This window comes from Sturnus vulgaris, chromosome 24 (genome assembly GCF_052056855.1).
Source record: "Sturnus vulgaris isolate bStuVul1 chromosome 24, bStuVul1.hap1, whole genome shotgun sequence".
In the NCBI taxonomy this organism is placed as follows: Eukaryota; Metazoa; Chordata; class Aves; order Passeriformes; family Sturnidae; genus Sturnus; species Sturnus vulgaris.
The window spans coordinates 5,588,146-5,610,787 of record NC_142266.1 but is presented as its reverse complement, the minus strand read 5'-3'; the positions used below and the strand labels follow the sequence as shown (position 1 = coordinate 5,610,787).

General features: G+C 46.1%; 1 protein-coding gene and 1 long non-coding RNA gene across 3 annotated transcripts; both read left to right on the top strand.

Annotated features, from left to right (window-relative positions):
- The first annotated feature begins 8,544 nt into the window (after window positions 1–8,544).
- PTP4A2 (protein tyrosine phosphatase 4A2) lies at window positions 8,545–13,938 on the top strand. Its single transcript, XM_088178521.1, has 5 exons — window positions 8,545–9,201; window positions 9,939–10,031; window positions 11,005–11,135; window positions 12,764–12,838; window positions 13,520–13,938. Exons 1-5 carry the CDS (start codon window positions 9,106–9,108, stop codon window positions 13,626–13,628), a joined length of 504 nt encoding a protein of 167 aa, XP_088034647.1. The 5' UTR covers window positions 8,545–9,105; the 3' UTR covers window positions 13,629–13,938.
- Window positions 13,939–18,164: 4,226 nt separating this feature from the next.
- LOC148221301 (uncharacterized) lies at window positions 18,165–22,183 on the top strand. 2 transcript variants are annotated; one of them, XR_015808312.1, is made up of 2 exons: window positions 18,165–18,817; window positions 19,941–22,183. It is a non-coding gene; the product is annotated as an uncharacterized LOC148221301 (long non-coding RNA). The 2 variants fall into 2 exon arrangements; XR_015808311.1 differs by having other exon boundaries at window positions 19,576–22,183.
- The last annotated feature ends 459 nt before the right edge of the window (window positions 22,184–22,642 follow it).

The following is a 22,642-nucleotide window of genomic DNA, read 5'->3' as shown; positions in this document are numbered from 1 at the left end:
TACTGAAGGTGCGGCCTCACCAATGCGAAGTAAATAGAATCATAAAGATAGAAGAGAAACGATGATGGCATTGGGAGCGCGGGCGGGATTCGAATCCGCGACCACGAGCAAACCGCCCACTGCGGGACTCGAACCCGCGGCTCTGCCAGGACTGCGCCCCGCCTGTGCCGCGCATGCGCGCTCCGATTTCCCGCCAGGCGGCGGCGCTGAGGCGCGGGAAGGGCCTGAGGGGGAACCGGCACCGGTACCGAGACCGGGCCATGGGGACCGAGATTTTGGTCACAGCCATGCCCTGAGGTACAGGGGTAGCGCCGCTGTGAGGGCTCAGCGTGCCCCGGCGCAGGCCGGCAGGGCCTTGGCAGTGCCCTTGTGGGAGCTGAGCCTTCCCCTCCCTGCCCTCTGTGGAGCAGAGCCCTCTGTGGGGACGAGCCCTCGGTGTCACTGTCTTGGCTTGTGTCAGGTGGTGTCACACAGTGCTGAAGAAGGAAAGAAAAGAGTCCTAAGACCTGTGGTTTTCAGAGTTTATATGACTTTGTAGAGGTATTAAACCCAGCAAAGTGGCACTGAGCAGCTTCCCTGTGTATTTTGAGGGACAAATGTTTGCTAGTTCCTTTTTTCTCACCGAGGATCCACCCTCAATTTTGCCCCTTCATGGATGATTCTTTAAATTTCTTTACTGCTGGGTTTGGGCAAGGAGTTGGACCTAATGGCCCTTATAAATCCCTTCCAACTTGAGGTACTCCATTATTCTATAAATGCAAAACTCCTTTTTTACAGGGGTTTGTTACTGTGTGTGGAGGCAGCACTTCACTAGCACAGGCACTGCAGCTGCTTAAATTAGGATAAAACACGGCCATCTATTAATAATTCAACAGTCAGTGCAGGGGAAATGGGAAGACAACAGCTTTTATAATTGGAGAAATCACACATCTCCTCCATCCTGTGCTGGAGGAATCAAGAGATTTTTATTTATCCACCTCTCCCTGAGCTGTGAGATGTTGGGGACACTCAGCTGCGAGCGGCGGCTCTGAGCGGGTTCCGCCACAGCCTCAGCAGTGTGAGGGGAACAATCTTCCGGGAACAATCCCTTTTCCAGGTGGGATTGGGAAGCAGGTGTGACACAAGCACTGCCACACCTGGCCACGTCGCAGAGGGTGTCAGGCCGGCAGGAATCCCGTGCTGCAGCGGGGAACCGGATCCACGGCTCGTTGATTTACTGATGTTTCACTGGTGCTTCCACGGGAGGCAGGGTTGGACGCACCCCGTGTGTTTTTAACCCAGATCCCGGTTCCCCGGTCCCGGTTCCAGGCAAGCGGAAGCCGTGGGAACTCCCCGGAGGACCGAACCACTGGGCGCAGTGGGGTGGAGCGGGCTGTACCACTGCGCTGCCGAGGGGGGAGTGCTGGCGTGGAAGGTTCCGTATGCACGTGCGGCCAGAGGGCCGGTCCAAGTGCGCGGGGGGGCCCGGCACGTACCAAAGTCGCCCCCGGGCCATACCAATGCCCAAGGGGGGGGGATGAGGCCTATAAGGAGTGGGGTTCCTATAAAAGCAGCGAGATGGAAAGAGCTGATCTCCGCTGCATGGAGAGAGGGCACCTCACACTAGAGCGGGTTGCTCAAGGTATTATCTAATCTAGCTATTGCACAGCCTGTGCCAGCGCCTCGCCACGCTCACAGGGAGGAGTTTGCGCCTAGTACCTAACCTTTACTGCTCCTTGTCCTATCACTGCAGCTCGTGACGAAGAATCCCTCTCCGGTTTCCCTGGAGGCCACTCCAGGCACTGGAAAGCACTGCGAGATCCTCACGCAGCCGTCCATTCCCAGCTTCACACCCCCCCGCAGCGCCTCAAATGGACGCTCCCACCGCGCTGCCCCGGGGCGGGGGAGAGTGTGGGCGGACCGTACCACTGTGGCGGCCGTGGGTGTGAGGGGCGGGCCGTACCACGGCGGCGCGGGCGGGAGGGGGGGGCGCGGCCTGTGCGCGAGGAGCCGTGTGGCGGCGCGCGGGCTCTCGGTGTCTCCGGCCGGACCGGGCCCAGCGCAGCCCCAGCCCCGTCACGGGCCCCGCCGCCCGCCCGCGACCCCGCCCGACCCCGCCCGGCCCCCGGCCCGCTCAATGCCCAGGGTGAGGGGGACACCGAGGCGATTCGGAGCGGCGGGGGGGGGAACCGGGAAAATGCTGCGGAGGCGCCGCCCCGGGAGCTGGGAAATGAGGGGGGGTGGAAAATGCCGGGTGTTGCTTGGCGTGTTTGGAGGGGATTCCCTGCTTTGGGGGGGCCTCTCTGGGCTGGAGAGCCTCCTTAGGCCCCTGTGGGTGGTTTGGAGGGGGGTTTGTGCTCTTAGGGACAGTTTGGGAGGGTCTCAGGGCTGCAGAAAGCTGAGGTGTTGATTTGGGGTGGGCTTGAAGATCTGGGGGGCTCCCTCTGGGCCGAAAGGCTCCTTTGGAGGGGGATTTGGGGGTCCACGAGGCTCTGCCTGGCTCCAGGGGCTGGTTCGTGGAGCCCTTCCTGTTGTGGAGGAAATTCCCGGCCTGTGGGGTTGGTTTGGGGGGTTTTGAGGGTTCCCTGCGTGCGAGGAGGAGATTTAGGGGCACCTCGACACCTGTGGGGTCTCCAGGCTGTTTTGGGGGTCCTCAGGTGTCCCTCCTGTGCTCGGGGGGCGCTTTGGGGGTCCCCAAGGGTCTGCTTGGGGACAGTGGCCCTGCCCTGTATTTTTGGGTGTCCCCAAGGCCTGGCTGGGGACAGTGGCTTTGTCCTGCACCTTTGGGGGTCCCCAAGGATTGGATGGGGACAGTGGCTCTGTCCTGCACCTTTGGGGGTCCCCAAGGGCTAATTGGGGACAGTGGCTCTGTCCTGTAGTTTTGGGTGTCCCTTCTACCTGCAGGGCTGGTTTGGGGGGTCCTCCCTCACCTGTGGGGTGTGGGGGGGCTCAGTGCCCACCCCCAGAATTGTGTGGGTTCCCCAGGCCCCCCTTGCAGCCGTTTTTGGGGGGGATGTTCAGGAAGGGAGAGCGTTTCCTGTGGGATGGGGACAGGGAGGGTTGAATGTGGGGTCTCCACCTGGTTTTGGGGGGTTTGTACCTGTTTTTTTGGGGGGATTTGTACCTGGTTTTTGGGGGAGGTCTGTGCCTGGTTTTTGGGGATTTGTACCTGGTTTTTGGGGAATTGTCTGTACCTGGTTTTGAGGGGTTTTACTTTGTTTTGGGGGAAGCATTACCTGTTTTTGGGAGGTGTCTGTACCTGGTTTTTGGGGAAATGTTTGTACCTGATTTTGGGGGGTTTTACCTGATTTTGGGGGGCATTTTTGGAGCTGTGTTTTCAAGGGAGGGATATTACCGATTCCTGCGTGGATGGGGGACAAATTTGATAAAACCTGGGGGATTTTCGGGGTGGGAAATGAGATCTGTAAAAGGTGAATGATTTTTTTTTGTGTGTGTGTGTGTTTAGGGCTGGAAAAAGCTGGGGGGGGGGATGAAATTTCTCAGTGTGGAGGGGCAGCAGGGAAGGAAGGGTGTCCAGGATGTGGTGGTTTTCCTGGGGTGGGAATGGGGGCAGGGCTCTGAACTCCGGGGGTCGGTTTGTCTGCATAAAAGGCTTCCCTGTGGGATTTGGGGATTGGAAAAAAAAAAAAAAAAATTTAAAAATGGGGGGAGCCGATGGATTCTGGGAGAAGCAGCGCCTCAGGAAAAAAAAAAATCCTGGCGTGGCCCAGGGTGCTGCGAGTGACCTGCGGGAAGATCTGAGTCAGGGGAGGGGCGGATTTTTTTTGGGAATGTCAGCTCGGGGCGGGCTTTGGGATGAGAAGGAGCCGAGCTTTGGGATTTTGGGGCTTTTTTTGGAGCACAGGTGAGGCTGTGGGGAAGTGCTGGAAGTGGCTTCCTTCAGTTGCATTGCTGGGTGTGATTAGTCACGATCTGCATTTTCACCCGGGGCAGTCTGTGCTCGCTGGTTTCGGGGTGAGGAGGAGGAGGAGGAGGAGGAAGGCAGAAATTTGGCTTTGAAAGGCTCCCGTATAAATGGAAACTCGCCTCGAAACTCCCTGAACGAAGCAGGCAGGGTCTGACTCAGAACTGCAGTTAGGCTTTAAAGGAGAGGAAAAAAAAAATAATAATAAAAAAGAGAAACCCACCACTAGCAGCAGCCAGAAAACTCTGTCTCCTTATGACTCAACGTTTAGAAATACTTGGATTTAATCAACTCAGCTGGAGTTAAGGTAGGAGTGTGGATGCACAGCCAGGAATGTGGGTCTCACTCAGGGTCTAGTTGTGATATTTTCCTTTATGAGGTGTTTTTTTTTTTAAAAAAAAATAAACTCCAGTGATGCTGAATTCCCTGCAGAGATCCATCCTCCCTTTTCCACACTGCAGTGCTCAAACCCTCAAAGTGGGGCAGAGCCTGGGGTGCTTCCCTGGCTCCTGGACTTTGCCCTGCTCTGGAATTCCGGCTCTGTTACCTGTGGGAGGCAGAGCCAGGTGATTCATGGAAAGGAGAATTCACTCCAGCAGGGATCCACAGCTGGGAAAGGAGCTCTGGGAGTGCAGGGCAAGCAGGGAACGTCCTACCACAGTGCCAGGACAGGAGGATTTAAATGGGATTTGGAGATTTAAATGGGATTTGGAGATTTAAATGGGGTTTATTTCATCCCTGTGAAGGTGATGAGGGGCTGGGCTGGAATTCCCATCCCTGGAAGTGCCCACTCCAGCAGGGACCCACAGCTGGGAAAGGAACTCTGGGGGTGCAGGGCAAGCAGGGAACTTCCACCACAGTGCCAGGACAGGAGGGATTAAATGGGATTTTAAGATTTAAATGGGGTTTACTTCATCCCTGTGAGGGTGATGAGGGGCTGGGATGGAATTCTCCATTCCAGAGGCTGCCCCATCCCTGGAAGTGCCAGCTTGGAATAACCTGGGATAGGGGAGGAACTTTAACATCCCTTCCCACCTGAGCCATGCTGGGATCCCAAGGGATGTTTGTGTATTTTTGGGAGGGGAAAACACATTTTCAGTGATGCTCCTGCAACTGGGTGCTGTTGGTGCCTCTGGATTCCTTTGGCAGCTGGAGATGCAGAGCAGCCCCGTGTAAACTTTGGGAATTTGGGGCTGAGAGCTGGAGCAGCCTGGCACCTCTGAAATAAGAATTACAAAATCCCTTTTAGAGTGGCTGTGACCCGGTATCCTCTCACAGCTCTTTTTGCTGACTGTGAAGGGCTGGAGGAGCCTGAAATCTCCTTTTGCTGACTCTGAAGGGCTGGAGGAGTCTGAAATCTCCTTTTTTTCAGCTCCCAGACCTCTCCAGGTTGGCCCCACTGGGGTCACTGTTACTCGTAGCAGCGAAGTTTGTAGGTTGTGTATTTTTGGGACGGGAAAAATACATTTTTATTGAAGTTCCTGCACTGGCAGAGAGCAGCTGGGTGCTCTTTGGTGTTTGGAAATCAGCCCTGATCTGGAACTTACTCTTTTTTTGGGGCAGCCTGGCACCTCTTAAATAATCCCTTTTACAGTGGCAGTGACCCTGGTATCATCTCACAGCTCCTTTTGCTCATTGTGAAAGCCTGGAGGAGTCTGAAATTTCCTTTTGCTCATTGTGAAGGCTTGGAGGAGTCTGAAATTTCTTTTTTTTTTTTTTTTTTTTTCAGCCCTCTCCAGGTTGGCTCCACTGTTACTTGTAGCTTTTTTTGTTTCTCTCGGAGCCTTGTAAAAAAAAAAAAAAAAGTTCAGCTCTTGGGTGTCCCGCTGAAAACCGAGCCGTGGCCCGGAGAAACGGGGCTGTGCCTGGGAACAATCGGGACTTTGTGGCCGGGCAGTGACATTTATCAGTCAGCCCCAGGCTCGGCTTTAACTCCTCACTCAGCTCCAGACTCAGAGGTGGATGGAAACTCAAATTTAGGGAGATGAGAGAGGTGCGAGTGAGTCAGCTCTGCAGTTTCTTGTGTTTTCCGGGAGATTTTTGAAGTTGCTTTTTAGTGCATCTGGACTCGTTAATGGGGTTTGGGTGTTGGGTTTGATATTTGGGCTGCAGGTGTGACAATGTTTAGGCTGAGCTGTTGATCAGGCAGGGCCTTGTTGTTTTTTTTTTTTTTTCAAAGCCCAGCTTAGACAGCTCAGCCTTGTGATTTTTTTTTTTTTTTTTTTTTTTTTAGGAAAGGCTTATTGATGTCACAGACAAATTTTTGATTTCACTTGAATATAATTCCATGGCTTAAACAACACTGAAGCTTAATTTTTATTTATTTTTTTTTTCCTTAGCAGAACCTTTTGCTTTCGACTTCAAACACTTCCAACAACTTCAAACACTTTTAACAACTTTCAACTTTTTGGGCATGGAATGCAAATACCATTCCTCTAAAAACTTAAGCGATGGGTGGGGAAGGTGTTTTGTTTTATTTTTTTTTTTTTAATAATCCCAGTGTCAGAACAGCATTTTAACATAAAACATAATCCTAAAAGAACGATCACAGTGCCCAGCTGCTTCCAGGTTGATTTATTTATTTATTTTTTTTTCATCCATTCTTATTTTTTGTGAGCTTTGCCTCAAGGCCTGTCCTCCCCCGAGCAGGTGACAATTGTCACCATTTCCTGACGTGTCACTCGATCCTTTCACACTGACTTTTTTTTGTTGTTGTTGTTTGTTTGCTTTTTTTTTTTTTGGCTTTTTTTTTTTTTTTTTGTTGCTGCTCGGGCTGATCCCTATCTGCCGCTTCAGCTTTGGTGCGAGAGGAAACGAGTGAGTCACCCCCAGAGCTTGTCAGCGAACTGGGAGGGAACTGGGAGGGAACTGGGAGGGAACTGGGAGGGACTGGGAAGGAGCTGCAGCCGCCCGCGGGGGTGGACAGGGTGGGACAGTGAAATTTTTTTTTGACCTCACCCCTCTTTGGGCACGTGTCAGTCTGAGCAAGCTTCTTTCAGAAAAAGTTTCCAAGGAGTTCATTTCCTTCCAGGGTTTTTCCTCCGTGTGCTAGGAGAGGGTATTTAAAAAAAAAAAAAAATTAAAAAAAAAATATATATATATTTTGAGGTTCTGGCTGATTTGTGTTTTGAGTTTTCGGGCTCGTTTTTGGAGTTCTCTGACTTCTTTCACTCGGGAAATGTTCAGATGAAATATTTTGGTGGAGAGGGGATAGAGGAGGGGTCACTCCAATGGGGAATTTTCAGGAAGGGGAAGTAAAACCTTGACATGGGCAGAGTGGCAGGAAAATCCCAAACCCCGACGGGTCAGGATGGAAATTTAATGGGATCCGATTGCGGTGCTGATTTCACTGCCGGTGAATTCATGGATTGTCCATGAGAGGAACCAAGCTGGGATTGCTCCCGGCTTTTCCCGAGGATCCTTTGGGAATTCTGAGTAAGGAATGAGCAGGGAGTGCTGAGCACCCTGTGCCCGGGGGGTCTGGGACGGGATCCCGGTGACCTCTGCAGGGAATCCTGGATCGAAACCCCTGGAACTGGGAATTCCTCACGTTTTCATTCCCTGTTTTCCCTTTTCTCTCTGGGAATTCCTCAACTTTTCATTCCCTGTTTTCCCTTTTCTCTCTGGGAATTCCTCAACTTTTCATTCCCTGTTTTTTCCTTTCCCCTGGGCTGGTTTTGGCTCAATCCAAAGTTGGTGGAACTGGGAATTCCTCATGGGGCCATTCCTTGTTTTTCCTTCATCCCTCTGGGAATTCCTCAGGTTTTCATTCCTGGTCTTTCCTTTCCTCTCTGGAAATTCCTCGTGTTTTCATTCCCTGTTTTTCCTTTACCCACAGCAGGTGGAACTGAGAATTCCTCACATTTTCATTCCCTGTTTTCCCTTTCCACTCTGGGAATTCCTCACATTTGGGGTTTTTTTTCAGTATTATTCTGTTTTTTCCACATTCCAAGTGTTCTATTATAGAACACTTGGTCACATTCCAATACCACTGATCAAGACTATGAGAACTTTAATTCATTTATATATTTTTAATATAAATCTGTATTTCCCCATTCCAGGTGTTTATTTTAGAATACTTGGGTTCATTTCAATATTTGTGATCAGGGCTATCAGGACTTTTATTAATTTGTTTTTTTTTCAGTATTATTCTGTTTTTTCCCCATTCCAACTATTCCATTGTACAATACTTGAGCACATTACTGATTAAGGCTATCAGGACTTTAATTCATTTATATATTTTTAATATAAATCTGTATTTCCCCATTCCAGGTGTTTGTTGTAGAATACTTGGGCTCATTTCAATATTTGTGATCAGGGCTATCAGGACTTTTATTAATTTGGTTTTTTTTTCAGTATTAATCTGTTTTTTCCCCCATTCCAAGTGTTCTATTAGAGGATATTTGGTCACATTCCAATACCACTGATCAAGACTATGAGAACTTTAATTCACTTATATATTTTTTTAATATAAATCTTTTTTTTTTTCTCCCATTCCAGGTGTTCTGTTGGAGGATATTTGGCACATTTATGGCGATTTTGAGCATCAGGGCAGAATTCTGCCAGGCCCAGCACAGCACCCTGGCCACCAAGTGAGCTCAGGGGGCTCCCCACGTGTGCCTGCCTGCCACAAAACCCCTTTTTTTTTTTTAATTTTATTTCATTTCTTTTTTTTTTTTTTTTTTTAATTTTTATTATTTTTATTTTGACCTTCAACACTCTGGGAACTCAGATTGATGGGATTTTGGGGATCTCTGTTGTCACTGAGAGCCCTGCCCTGATTTTTTGATTTTTTTTTTTATTTTTTATTTTTTTTTTTAATTTTTGTTTTTTCACCTCAGCAGTGCCTCCATGTAGGCCAGGCTGCCCAGCCCTGCCTGCTTTGGGAATTTTGGGAATTTTTTTGGGAGCCTGAACGATTCCACCCCAACAGCAATCGAGGATTTGGAAGCCAAGCTGCTTTTTTAGGAAAAAAAAAAAAAACAAACCCCAAAAAAAACCCCATCAAAGCAATCTCTGATCAATCCCAGCCATATTTTACTGATTTTTGGATGTTTTCTGCTGTGAAACGTTTCCAAGGTCATTGATTTATTTTTTTTTTCCTCTTTTTATTTTGATTTTTTTCTTTTTTTTTTTTTTTTTGGGCCCCTCCCATTTTTTTTATTTTATTTTTTTAATTTTTTTTTTTTTTTTTTGCCATTATGAACCGTCCAGCCCCTGTGGAAATTACTTATGAAAATCTTCGTTTCCTGATCACTCACAACCCAACCAATGCAACCCTCAGCAAATTCATCGAGGTAAGAAATCCCAAAAAAAAAAAAAATTTCAAAATTCCTCCAAATTCCTGCCTGACCAGTCCTTCCCCACCTCTTTTCCTGTTACCTGAAATTTCTGATTTTTTTTTGTCTTTATTTTTCACATTCTCTTCACTTTCTGAGAATCAAAACTGATTTTTTTTTTTTTTTAATTTATTGGCTTGATGAACTTCAATTTTGGGATCCAAAATCTCCCCCCTTTCAATTAAAGATTCTTTTCCTGTCACCTGAAATTTCAGATTTTTTTTGTCTTTATTTTTCACATTCTCTTCACTTTCTGAGAATCAAACCTGATTTTTATTTAATTTCTTGACTTGCACGAGTTTAAATTTTGAGATTCAAACATTCCCCCCCCTTTCAATTAAAGATTTATTCCTTGCACAAGAATAATGAGTCCAAAAAAAAAAAAAAAAAAAAAAATCCCAAATTCTTCCAAATTCCTGCCCAGAAATTTAATAGCTTTTAATTTCAACAGCTGTTTTAATATTATATTTTCTATTCTTATATAATTATATTATATTTTAATAATATTTTAATATAATATATATTTAGAATATATTCTACTTTAATATAATTCCAATTTTTTTTTCCTTCACCCTTGTAATTTTATTTTTTTCCCACCTGAAATGGTGAGAAATGTTGAATTTTACAGCTGCTAAAATCGGATTTTGAGGGGTTTTTTGTTTTATTTTTGTTTTTTTTTTTTTTTTCTTTTGCAGGAGCTGAAGAAATACGGGGTCACCACCTTGGTGAGAGTTTGTGATGCCACCTATGACCAGGCTCCCATTGAGAAAGAAGGAATCCAAGTTCTTGTGAGTTCTCCTAAAAAATGGTTTAAAAATTGGCAAAAAAAAAAAAGGTTAAAAAGTGGCAAGAAATTGGTTAAAATTGGGGGGGAAAATCGGAAAAAAATTGGCTAAAAATTGGTTTAAACTTGGTTAAAAATTAGCTAAAATTGGTAAAAAATTGGCAGAAAATTGGCAAAAATGGTTAAAAATTGGTTTAGAAATTGGTTTAAGAATTGGTAAAAATTGGCAAGAAATTGTAAAAAAATTGGCTAAAAATTGGTTAAAAATTAGCTTGAAATTGGCTAAAAAATATGTGTTAAATAATACATATATTTATATATTTTAATGTACTATATATTCTATTTTTGTGTTATAAGTAAGAATAATAAATACATTTTATATATTCTATATATATTATATGTTATCTATATTTAGTATACTATATTTTAATATTTTTTAATGTATTCTGTATTTACCATTTATTACATATTTATATTTATATATTTTTTTATATGTTACCTATTCCCTATATTAAAGATTCTATATATTTAGGATACTATATTTTTATATATTTTTGTGTAATCTGTATTTACTATTCATTATATCTTTATATTTATATATTTTTTATATGTTACATATTCTCTATATTAAAGATTCTATATATTTAGGATACTATATTTTTATATATTTTTGTGTAATCTGTATTTACCATTTATTATATATTTATATATTTTTATGTTACATAACCTATATGTTATATATATTTAGTGTACTATATTTTAATAATATCTTTATGTATTCTGCATTTGCTATTTATAATACATTTATATTTATATATTTTTATACATTACACAGTCTATAACATCTATATTTAGCATACCACATTTTTACACCAACTCTAATCGTTTCCCCATAATCCTTCCCCTCTCTCTGCTGGCCATTGTGATCTAATGAATCAATTAATTCAATGAATTACTAATAAATAATTACCGTTCAGGACTGGCCGTTCGATGACGGGGCGCCCCCTCCCGGCCGTGTCGTGGATGATTGGCTGAGCCTGATCCGCAGCAAAGCTCGGGACGAGCCCGGCGCCTGCGTGGCCGTGCACTGCGTGGCCGGCCTGGGCAGGTGCGTGAGCTACAACTGCACGGGGCAGGAATTCGGCAGGAATTTGGTAGAAATTAGCCAGGAATTATCCAAGAATGAGCCTGGAATCGGCCAAGAATTATCCAGGGATGAGACGGGAATTTGTCGGGGATTTGTCGGGAATTTGGCAGGGATGAGACAGGAATCAGCCAGAAATTATCCTGGAATGAGCCTGGAATCAGCCAGAAATTATCCAGGGATGAGCCTGGAATGAGCCTGGAATCAGCCAGGAATTATCCAGGGATGAGACAGAAATTAGCCAGGAATTAGCAAGAAATTATCCAAGAATGAGCCTGGAATCATCCAGGAATGAGCCAGGAATCAGCCTGGAATGAGACAGAAATTATCCAGGGATGAGCCAGGAATTATCCAGGGATGAGCCTGGAATGAGCCAGGAATTATCCAGGGATGAGACAGAAATCAGTCAGGAATTTGTTAGAAATTTGTCAGAAATCAGCCAGGAATTAGCAAGAAATTATCCAAGAATGAGCCTGGAATCCTCCAGGAATCCTCCAGGAATCCTCCAGGAATCCGCCTGGAATCCGCCTGGAATCAGCCTGGAATCAGCCTGGAATCAGCCTGGAATGAACCAGAATTGAGCCAGGAATTAGCCAGGGATGAGCCTGGAATCTGCCAGGAATAAACCAGAAATTTATCAGAAATTATCCAGGAATGATCCAGGGATGAGACAGAAATCAGTCAGGAATTTGTTAGAAATTTGTCAGAAATTAGCCAGGAATTAGCAAGAAATTATCCAAGACTGAACCAGAATGAGCCAGGAATTAGCCTGGAATGAGTCTGGAATGAGCCAGGAATTAGCCTGGAATGAGACAGAAATTATCCAGAAATTTGGCAGGGATGAGCCTGGAATGAGCCAGGAATTATCCAGAAATTATCCAGGGATGAGCCTGGAATGAACCAGAATTGAGCCAGAAATTAGACAGGGATGAGCCTGGAATCTGCCAGGAATAAACCAGAAATTTGTCAGGAATGAGCCAGGAATTATCCAGAAATTACACAGGAATGAGCCATGAATTTGTCAGGAATGAGCCAGGAATTATCCAGAAATTACACAGGAATGAGCCACGAATTTGTCAGAAATTTGTCAGGAATTAGACAGAAATGAGCCAAAAATTTTCCAGAAATTATCCAGGAATGAGCCAGGAATGAACCAGAGATTTGTCAGAAATTGCTGAGAAATGTTACCAGAAATTTCTGAAATTTCCCCAGAATTTTTCCAGAAATGAGCCAGGAATTAGACAGAAAATTGTCAGAAATTTTCCAGAATTTTCCCAGAAATTTTCCAGGAATTATCCAGAGATTTTCCAGAAAATTTCCAGAAATTTCTGAATGTTACCAGAATGTTATAGAAATATATATAAATATATTTACTTGTTTTTTTAATATTTATTTATATATTTATTTTAATCATTCTTTTTCTATTTAATTTTTCTATTTCATTTTCTATTTCATTTTTCTATTTATTTCTCTATTTATTTTTTCTATTTAATTCTCTATTTCTCTCTTTATTTCTCTATTAATTTTAATCTTTAATTTGAATTTTATTTATTATTTATTCACATTTATATGGTTTTTTTTTTTTCCTGCAGGGCTCCTGTCCTGGTGGCTCTGGCTCTCATTGAGTGTGGCATGAAATACGAGGATGCAGTTCAGTTTATAAGGCAGTAAGTGAAAATTCACTTTTTTTTCCTCCCAAAAATATTTAATTCTATTTTTTTTTTTTTTTACCAGCTTGAGTCTGTTAAGGAAAAGATTTGAAGTTTTTCTAAGATTTTGATCCTTAAATAAATAATATCTCATTAAAATCTGGGTTAAAATGTGAAGAAAAACCTCAAATATTTTGAATTTTCTGAGGTAAAAATGTCAAGGCTGGGACTAAAATCCTCATTAATTAACAGCAAATTTTAATGGGAGATCTCTCTATTCCAAATCTGGGTTTAAATGTAAATTAAATCCTCAAATATTTTGATTTTTCTGAGGTAAAAAAATGTGTAAAATTGTGAAATATTTCTTTATTATTGAAATAGTGTGGAAAAAAATGGAAATATTTCTTTATTATTGAAATATTGTGGAGGAAAAAAAATGAAATATTAATTTACTATTGAAATAGCTTGAAAAAACTGTGAAATATTTATTTATTATTTAAATATCACCCAAAAAAAGAGTGAAATATTATTGAAATATTGTGAAAAAAAGAAGTTAAACACTTATTTATTATTGAAACACCACGAAAAAATTCTGATTAAAACACCAATTAACCTCTGCTTTTCCCACTGCTGTTGATATTAATAATTTTTATTGATGTAATTTAAATTTTTATTTATTTTTTTATTTTTTTTTTTTAGGAAAAGGAGGGGAGCTTTCAATTCCAAGCAGCTGCTTTACCTGGAGAAATATCGACCTAAAATGAGATTACGCTTCAAAGATGCCAACGGTCACTGCTGTGTTCAATAAATAAACACCCCCAAAAATAAAAAAAAAAAAAAATTAAAAAAATTAATAATTTCCATTAAAAAAAAAAAAAATAAGAAAAGAAGAAGTGAATGGGCGGGGGGGAGGGGGGGGGGTTTCTCAGCACCTGGAAATGTGAATTTGGAATTAAAAAAAAAAACAAAAAAAACCCCAAAAATTTAAATTAATGGTGGAGTCAATGCTCCTCAAGCTGGTAAAAAAATTTTTTAAGAAGGGTGATGATTGAGAAGGGAAAAAAACCCCAAAATGATAAAAAAATAATAATAATAATAATAAAAAAAATTAAGAGCAACATTTCAGTGCAGGATTGTTTTCTCCTGCCAGGAGAAAAGCAGTTTGTGAACCTTCTGTGGGTTTTCATTTTTTAAAGGGAAGAAAAAAAAAACCAAAAAAAACCCAAAAAATAAAATAAAACCAACTTTATGGCGAAGGAAAAGAGAATTGGGGAAAAAAAAAAAAAATCCCAGGCAGGGATGGGAATTCCTGAGGTAGAATCAATCCCATAAAAATCCCAAGGATTTGCCCAAAAAATCCCAAGGATGTTCCCCAAAATTCCCAGGGATTTGCCCAAAAAATTCCAAAGATTTGTCCAAAAAATCCCAAAGATGTTCCCAAAAATCCCAAAGCTTTGTCCAAAATTCCCAAAGGTGTGCCCCAAAAATCGCAGGGATGTTCCCAAAAATTCCCAGGATTTGCCCAGAAATCCCAAAATGTGCCCAAAATCCCAGGGATTTGCCCCAAAATCCCAAGGATGTTCCCAAAAAATCCCCCGCCGCCGTTATCCCGGGGTGCCGAGTCGTTCCGAGCTGCTCCGAGCTGTTCCGAGCCGCTCCGAGCCATGCCGAGCCCTTCTGGGCCGTTCCGAGCCGCTCCGGGCCGTGCCGATCCGTTCCGAGCCGCTCCGATCCATCCCGAGCCTCTCCGAGCCGTTCCGGGCCGCTCGAGCCTCTCCGAGCCGTTCCGAGCTGTTCCGAGCCGCTCCGATCCATCCCGAGCCGTTCCGGGCCGCTCGAGCCTCTCCGAGCCGTTCCGAGCCGTTCCGATCCATTCCGAGCCGTTCCGGCCCCGTCCCCGCAGGATCGTGTCCCGGGAGCGGGAATTCCGTGGCAGCAGAGGGCAGCAGCAGCGCGGGCACGGCGGCTCCCGGGGCTCCGGGGGCTCCCGGGGCACGGCCTGGGCTCCCCCCGGTGGGGATTGGCATTCCCAAAGTGCTTCCCCAGGGATAATCCAGCCCCGGCAGCAGGAATGGGGCCGAGCTTCCCTCTGATCGCCCTGGGGTCGGATCCGCCCCCTCCTGTCCCAGGAGAGGCGTGGGAACAGCGGGATGTGATTCCTTTCCTTTTTCCTTATTTCATTCCTTATTCCTTTCCTTATTCCTTGTTCCTTTCCTTATTCCTCGTTCCTTTCCTTATTCCTTGTTCCTTTCCTTGTTCCTTGTTCCTTTCCTTGTTCCTTATTCCTTGTTCCTTTTCTTATTCCTCATTCCTTTCCTTATTCCTTGTTCCTTTCCTTGTTCCTTTCCTCGCTGCTTTCCTCGTTCTTTGTTCCTTTCATTACTCCTTTCCTTATTCCTTTCCCTATTCCTTGTTCCTTTGCCCCCAGAATTGCGACTTTATAGCCCAAAACTCCATAAAAACCTGGAATTACCTCGTTCTCTTTGGGAAACAATTCCGGGTTTTATCTGTGGATATTAAAAGGGGATGATTGTTCTATGTGGTTAAATATTTTCTTTTATATATATATATATACATATAAAAGAATATATAATTTAATCTTTATGGATCTGAGCAGCTCTGGGATGGGAGTAGGGATTGGGAGAAGGATTTTGGGGGGAATTCGGGACTGTGACAAGGAGCTGGAGACTCTTCCCAACTTTCCAGGATAAAAGGGGATGGGGAGAAGAATTTTGGCGGGATTTGGGGCTGTGATGAGGAGCTGGAGACTCTTCCCATCTTTCCTCTCCAGAAAAGGACCGGGATAAATTGTCAGGAACGGGAAGGAGCCACATCCCCCTGGCGGTGCCCTGGCACGGCTCTAATCCCAGGTAATTGGATTTACAGGGAGCGCTGGATCCAATTACGGCGCCCTAATTAACGGCCCGCAGTTACAAGAGCGCCGTGCCTCGCTCGCAGCAACGGGGATTAATTTTTCCAGGATCCACAGGCAGCAGGAATGTGGATAATGGAGCTGGCAGGAGGAGGAGGAGGCACTTCCAGGGGTGATGGGCACGGCCCTGGAATTTGGGGGCTCCTGCTGGTTCCTCCCTGGAATATTCCCCTGGAGAAGGGAAGGATCCAGGAAGAGCTTCCAGCACATTCCAAGGCCTGAAGGGGCTCCAGGGGAGCTGGAGAGGGACTGGGGACAAGAGATGGAGGGACTTTGAATTGGAAAAAGGAGATATTTGGGGATATTGGGAAGGAATTCCTGGCTGGGATGGAATTCCTGAAACCTGGAAGTGCCCAAGGCCAGGCTGGAGCAGCCTGGGACAGTGGGAGGTGTCCCTGCAATGGGAGGAGTTTTAAATTCCTTAAAAAACCCAAACAATTCCACGGTTCTATGATAAAACCCTGGAATTCCCAGAGATCCCCTGGGATATTCCCACACATGGACACACCAGATTTGGGAACTGGGAACATCATCCCTGTATGGGACATCCCCATTCCCGCAGTTCCCAGCTCCTCCCCAGCATTTCCCACTTTTCCCTGGGGCTGTTCATTCCTTATGTTTATTATTTATATTTATTATTCCTTTTTTTCCTGCATCCCTCCCTGCTGGATGGAGCCTCCGCCCAGCCATTCCCGGGAAATCGCCTGAGGGATCACCAGCCGGGAATTCCTTTATTCCAATAAAAAAAAAGGACAATCCTCGGTGGGGAAAGCTCGGCTGTGGAGCTGGGATTCATCCCGTTTTCCCTCCTCTGGAAAAAAAAAAAAAAATCCCGAAGTTACAAAGAGCTTTTCCCTTCCCTTTCCTTTTCCCCGAGAAATTTTCCTCATTCCAGCAGTCCCTGCGATTTTCCTGCATCCCAAGGGGCTCCAGGATTCCCAAAACCATCCCGGGATTTCTGGAGAAGCAGTGGGATCGCTTCTCATTGCTCTGTTTGCTGTTCCTCGTTAGGATGTTCCCAAGCATCCTCCAGTTCCAAACTCGGGACGTTAATCCCGAGTTTTATCCAAACAGGGAATCTTCCTCGGTGATTTCAAACTCAACTTGATAAATCCTTCATAAAAGAAAAAAGGGATTTTATCTCCAAAGGAGCCGGGGAGGGGAGAACAGCTCTCATCTTCCTCTTCTCCCGGATTCTCCCTGGAGCTGCACAATTCCTCCCGTTCCCGCTGGAATTTTTTCCTGCCGGTGGAGAAATCCCAGCCTGGGGAGCATTCCCGAGGTCGCGCTCCTGCCTTTGGTGTCCCCGCGGAGCTGGGATTTGGGGCTGGGATTTGGGGCTTTGTGGGATGTGCCGAGAGGGAAGCGCTGATGGCCACGGGGGGATTTTTGGTTGTCCCCGGGATGATCCCAGTGGCTCCTTGATCGCGACAAGTGGGGACATCTGCCCGTGTCCCCGTCCATCCCCAGCCCTCCATTCCCGAATTTGGGAGTGGCAGGATGGGAAAGGGACGGAATTTGGCGACAGGGACATTCCTTGGCTGCTCTGGTGCCGCATCCCCGGATCTCAGCTCCTCCAAAGGGATCCCTCAGCTCCTCATCCCCGACCTCTCCATCTTTTTATTCCCAACCCTCTCTCCCTTCTTCTCCATCTTTTTATTCCAAATTTTCTCTCCTTTCTTCTCCATCTTTTTATTCCCAACCTTCTCTCCCTTCCTCTCCCTCCTCTCCATCTTTTTATTCCCAACCCTCTCTCCCTTCTTCATATTTTTATTCCAAATTTCTCTCCCTTCTTCTCCATCTTTTTATTCTCAACTCTCTCTTCCTCTCCCTTCTCCGAGCCCTCCCAGCTCCTCACGCGGGGCTTTGATCTCCAGGAAGCCCCTTCCTCTCTCCAACCCCTCTGCAGTGCTCGGGGGAGGTTCATTAAAGCAGATGAGGCCGCTTTGATCTTGCAGGACCTTTCCCTTTCATCCCTGCTCCGAGCTGGAGACCCGGAGCTGCTCCTCAACTTCCCGGGAAGAGCTGGGGGGATCCCGGCCCTTGGGGAGCCCAGGTGGATCCAGGTGAACCCCTGAAAACTCAGAAGGGAGGAAAATCCAGAGGGATTTTTTTTGGGGGGGGGGGGGGGAAGCTTGGAATGGACGCACAGAGGCGGTGCTGGAGCTCTGGGGAAAACTGGAAAGCGAAAAAGAAAGATAAAAACGATCCTGGGGAGAAAAAAGGGAAAGGTTGGGAAGCAAAGGAGGAGGCGGCCAAGGGCAGCTGCTCCTCGTGAGGCCTTTGGAGCGACGTGTCTGGGATGGATAAACCAGGATTAATTAATTCATTAATTAATCCCGTTCCTGGCCATGGGTTGGGCTCTGGGCTCTGCCTGTTCTGAGAGGGGCTGTGGGAAACGGGATGGGAATGGGAAATGGGGTTGAGGCTGCAGGAACTGGGCTGAGAATGGGCCTGGGAACTGGGAATGGGGATTGGGAACGGGAATTAGGATGGAAACTGGAGAGACGGGGGGGTGAGGGTGCAGGGATGCAGGACATTGTCCCTCCTTCAGACCACATTCCTTTGTCCCACCACGGTCTCTTGTCCCATTATTGTCCCTCTGTCCTACCCTTGTCCCTCTGTCCCATCACTGTCCCTTGTCCCATTATTGTCCCATCATTGTCTCTCTATTCCACCCTTGTCCCTCTGTCCCATCATTGTCCCTCTGTCCCACCCTTGTCCCCCTGTCCCCGCGGTCCCGGCTGGCAGAGCTCGCTCTCAGCCCTTAATAAGCCGTGATTCACACCCCGCGCTTAATTAGCAATTCAGCGAACGGTTTGTAATTCAGGCACGACCCTGATTGCATCCGAACGCGGCTTTATTTCTTCTCTGCCGCTCGCATTCTGAGCACTAATTACGCCTCTCTGGATGCTAATTGCTTCCCAGCCCTCTGCCGCCGTCTTTCCTCAGCAACATTTATTTTTCACGCGTCCGTGTGTTTAAAGTGAGAAAAGCCGCGAGGGAGGTGGGAGGAGGGAATGGCGCGGTCCGAGGATTCTCCAGGATCGGACGTGCCGGGAAAGGTGAGCGGGGATTCCTCCTCTTCCTCCTCCTCTTCCTCCCTGCTCCAAACCCCTCTGTGCCCCCTCGGGATGGGGATCCCGGGATTCACGGCGGTCGGGTTCTTTTGGGATATTCCAGCGCGGATGGGACCAACCGTGTGTGAAGGGTTCAGGGATGGGGATGGAGCCCTGGGGGGGGTCGGGATGAGGTGCAGGATTTGGGATGAAATTCTGGGGGGATCAGGATGGGGCCCTGGATTTGGGATGGAGCCCTGGGGGGTCGGGATGGGGCCCTGAATTAGGGAAAAAACTCTGGGGGGATCAGGATGAGGTGCAGGATTTGGGATGAAATCCTGGAAGGATCAGCATGGGGTGCTGGATTTGAGATGGAACCCTGGGGAAATCAGAACGGGACACTGAATTTGGGACAAAGTTCTGGAGGGATCCAGAGTGGGGTGCTGGATTTGGGATGAAATTCTGGAGGGATCAGGATGAGGCGCTGGATTTGGGATGGAACCCTGTGTGGGTTCAGATTTTGGGTGTGGATTAGGGACAAATCCCTGGGTGGGTTCAGATTTTGGGTCTGGATTAGGGACAAATCCCTGGGTGGGTTCAAATTTGGGGTCTGGATTTGGGACGAAGCCCTGGGAGCTCAGGCTGGGGCAGGCAGGAGATGCCCAGGGAGGGAGGGAGGGGACAGCGGGGGCGGTGACCCCTGGGATGTCCCTGCCCATGTCCCCGACGGCAGCGACAGGAGCTTCTCCTGCTTTTTTTTCCAGCTGGGAAAACCCCGGGAACAGCCAGGCTGGGCTCTGACGCTCCTCGCTAATGAGTGGATCATTAACAGCGATTTAATTAGCTCAGCCCCTCAGTGACGGGACATTCCAGGGTTATTCCAGAAATATTCCAGGGACTTTCCAGGGTTATTCAAGGGATATTCCAGGGGATATTCCAGAGATATTTCAAGAATATTCCAGGGACATTCCAGAGATATTTCAGGGATATTCCAGTGATATTCCAGCAATATTCCAGGGGGGGCTGAGCACTGTGGACATTCAGGATGGTGGCCAAGGTCACACCATGAGTGTCCCGGTGTCCCTGATGAAGATGAAGGGATGGATCCAGGTTTTCCTGCCTTTTCCAGAACTTTCTGCACCTGGCACGGCGTGGGGGTATCGATGCCAGGCCTGGAGGAGCCGATTCCCGGGCCGGACCCTCTGGAATTTGCATTTTTCCCGGGATTTCCATGAATAGTTAATGGCGAGAACCCGCAGGAGAGTCGGGGAAAACATTCCATGAATATTCATCGATTGGGAAAATGAGGGCGGTTTTGAGTGACAGCTGTCAATCACCCGGCCCTGGGCATCCCTGGGGGGAGGACGAGCCTGGGGCGGATTTGGGGTCCTGGAACGGGGATTTGGGGTCCTGGAGCGGGTTTGGGGTCCTGGGTTTGAGGTCTTGGCACAGTGGGGATTTGGGGTTCTGATAGGGGGGTTTGGGATCCAGGATTTGGGGTCCTGGCACTGGAGTTTTGGGTCTTGGTGCAGGAGTCTGGGGGGTCCTGACAAGAGGATTTGGGGTCCTGGGTTTGAGGGGTCCTGACACGGGGGTTTAGGGGTTCCTGGCACGGGGGTTTAGGATCCTGACGAGGGGATTTGGGGCTGCAGAAAGTGGCACCAACCTTCCAGCTCCGGGATTTGGGAGCCGCGGAGGGTTAAACCCCTCCATGGAGGTGGGAGATGGGCGCAGCATCCATTAATTAGCGCCTGCATTGCGGGCCATTAATGCAAAGCCTTATTAAGCCGGATGCTCCCGACAAATCCCGGCAAATTCCCAGCTTTTCCAGGACCGAGTTTAGGCTCATCCCGCCGTGCCAGAGCCGGCGCTGGGGCTGCGAGAGCACCTGCGAGCCTCCCGCTGCTCTCCATTGACGCAATCGCGTTTATTTATTTAAAATATTTTGGCAGCGGCCGAGGGAGAGCCGAGGAATGCGAAAAATCCCAATTTGTATCGGGTTCCTGGAGGGCGCCGGCCAATTAAAAACCCGTCAGGAAGGAGGAAAACCAAAACTCCTGGAGATCCCTCCCGCTCCGGGAGCGGGGCTGACAACGGAGCCGGAAGCTGCGGCAGGAGAGGGGAACTGGGAGGGAGCAATTAGCAATTAGTAATTAGCGAGCAGGAAAAGGATGGAGGGGAATAATTGGGAGGGGGCTGAGCGTGCCCACGTGAGCGCCAGAACATTCCGTGATTCCATGATTTTGTGATTCTGTAATTCAATGATTCTGTGATTCCGTGGTTCTGTAATTCAATTATTCCATGATTTTGTAATTCAATGATTCTGTAATTCAATGATTCCAGGATTCCGTGATTCCAGGATTCCGTGAGTCCATGTTTCTGTGATTCTGCAATTCCATGAGTTCATGTTTCCACGAGTCCATGATTCCATGATCATGATTCCATAATTTCGTGATTCCACACGTGGGGGATTCCATGATTCAATGATTCTGTAATTAAATTATTCCATGATTCAATGATTCTGTGATTCGATGAGTCCGTGATTCCACGTTTCCATTATTCCATGATTCAATGATTCCATGATTCTGTAATTCAATGATTCTGTGATTCCATGAGTTCATGATTCCACAATTTTGTGATTCCACGATTCCAGATTCTGTGATTCCACAGTTCTGTGATTCCATGAGTCTGTGATTCCATTATTTCACAATTCCACAATTCTGGGATTCGATGGGTCCGTGATTCCACATTTCCATGATTCCATGTCCAGGATTCTGTGATTCTATAATTAAATTATTCTGTGATTCCAAGATTTCATTAATCCATGATTCCACGATCCTGCAATTCTGTGATTCCACAATTCTGTGATTCCATGATTCTGTAATTAAATTATTCTGTGATTCCATGAGTCTTTCAATCCATGATCCCATGGCTTCCGTGGCTTCCAAAATCCCACCATTAAAAAAAAATTATTTATTATATTATAATTCTATCAATTATTTACATTTACATTTATATTTACATTTACATCTATATTTACATTTACATTTATATTTACATTTATTAATACAAATATTTAAATAATACATTCAATATTTAACAATTTATTGAATTTTAATTTTTTTTTTTAAATTTCTTCTCTGCAGCCTGGAAGGGAGAGCTGATCCCTCTGAACACATTTCCTCTCGGGCTTTAAACACAGAGAAAATGAAACGTTTCAAGCCGTGACAATGGAATATTCTTGGAAGGACACCGGCAGGACAGGACTCGCTGCTGGCACTTTTTATTTTTTATTTTTTATTTTTTTTATTTTGCTTTTTTCAGCAATGAAAAGAGAATAAAATCCCTGAAAGCTCCAAACGGTCGCTTCAAGGCCTTGACAATTTTTTTTTTTTCTGTCCATTAGATTTATTTTTGGAAAGCCGAAAAAAAAAATCAAAATTTTTTTTTTTTATTCAGCAGATTCCTAAACCCCTTTAATTCCAAAAAAAATTTGAATATTTGGGGGATATTGGTGCAAATAAACCCCAGCTCCCCCCGTGCCAGGGTGGGGAGGGAAGGGGCGATCCAATTATTAATAAATTAATTAAATTAACGAGTAATTAATTACTCTGAACGGGAGCGATCTCCCACATTCCACACCTGGGATTGGAATTCCCGGCTCCCCCCACCAATTCCAGCCCCTGGGAAACTTTTTTATCCCAGCCCGGAATATTTTTAATATTTTCCTTTTTTCCCTCAAATTTTCCCCATCCCCTCTCTGCTGCCTGCGAGGGGATGACCCACAAGGGACATTTTTGGCCTGGAAAATAAAATTTTAAAAAATAAATT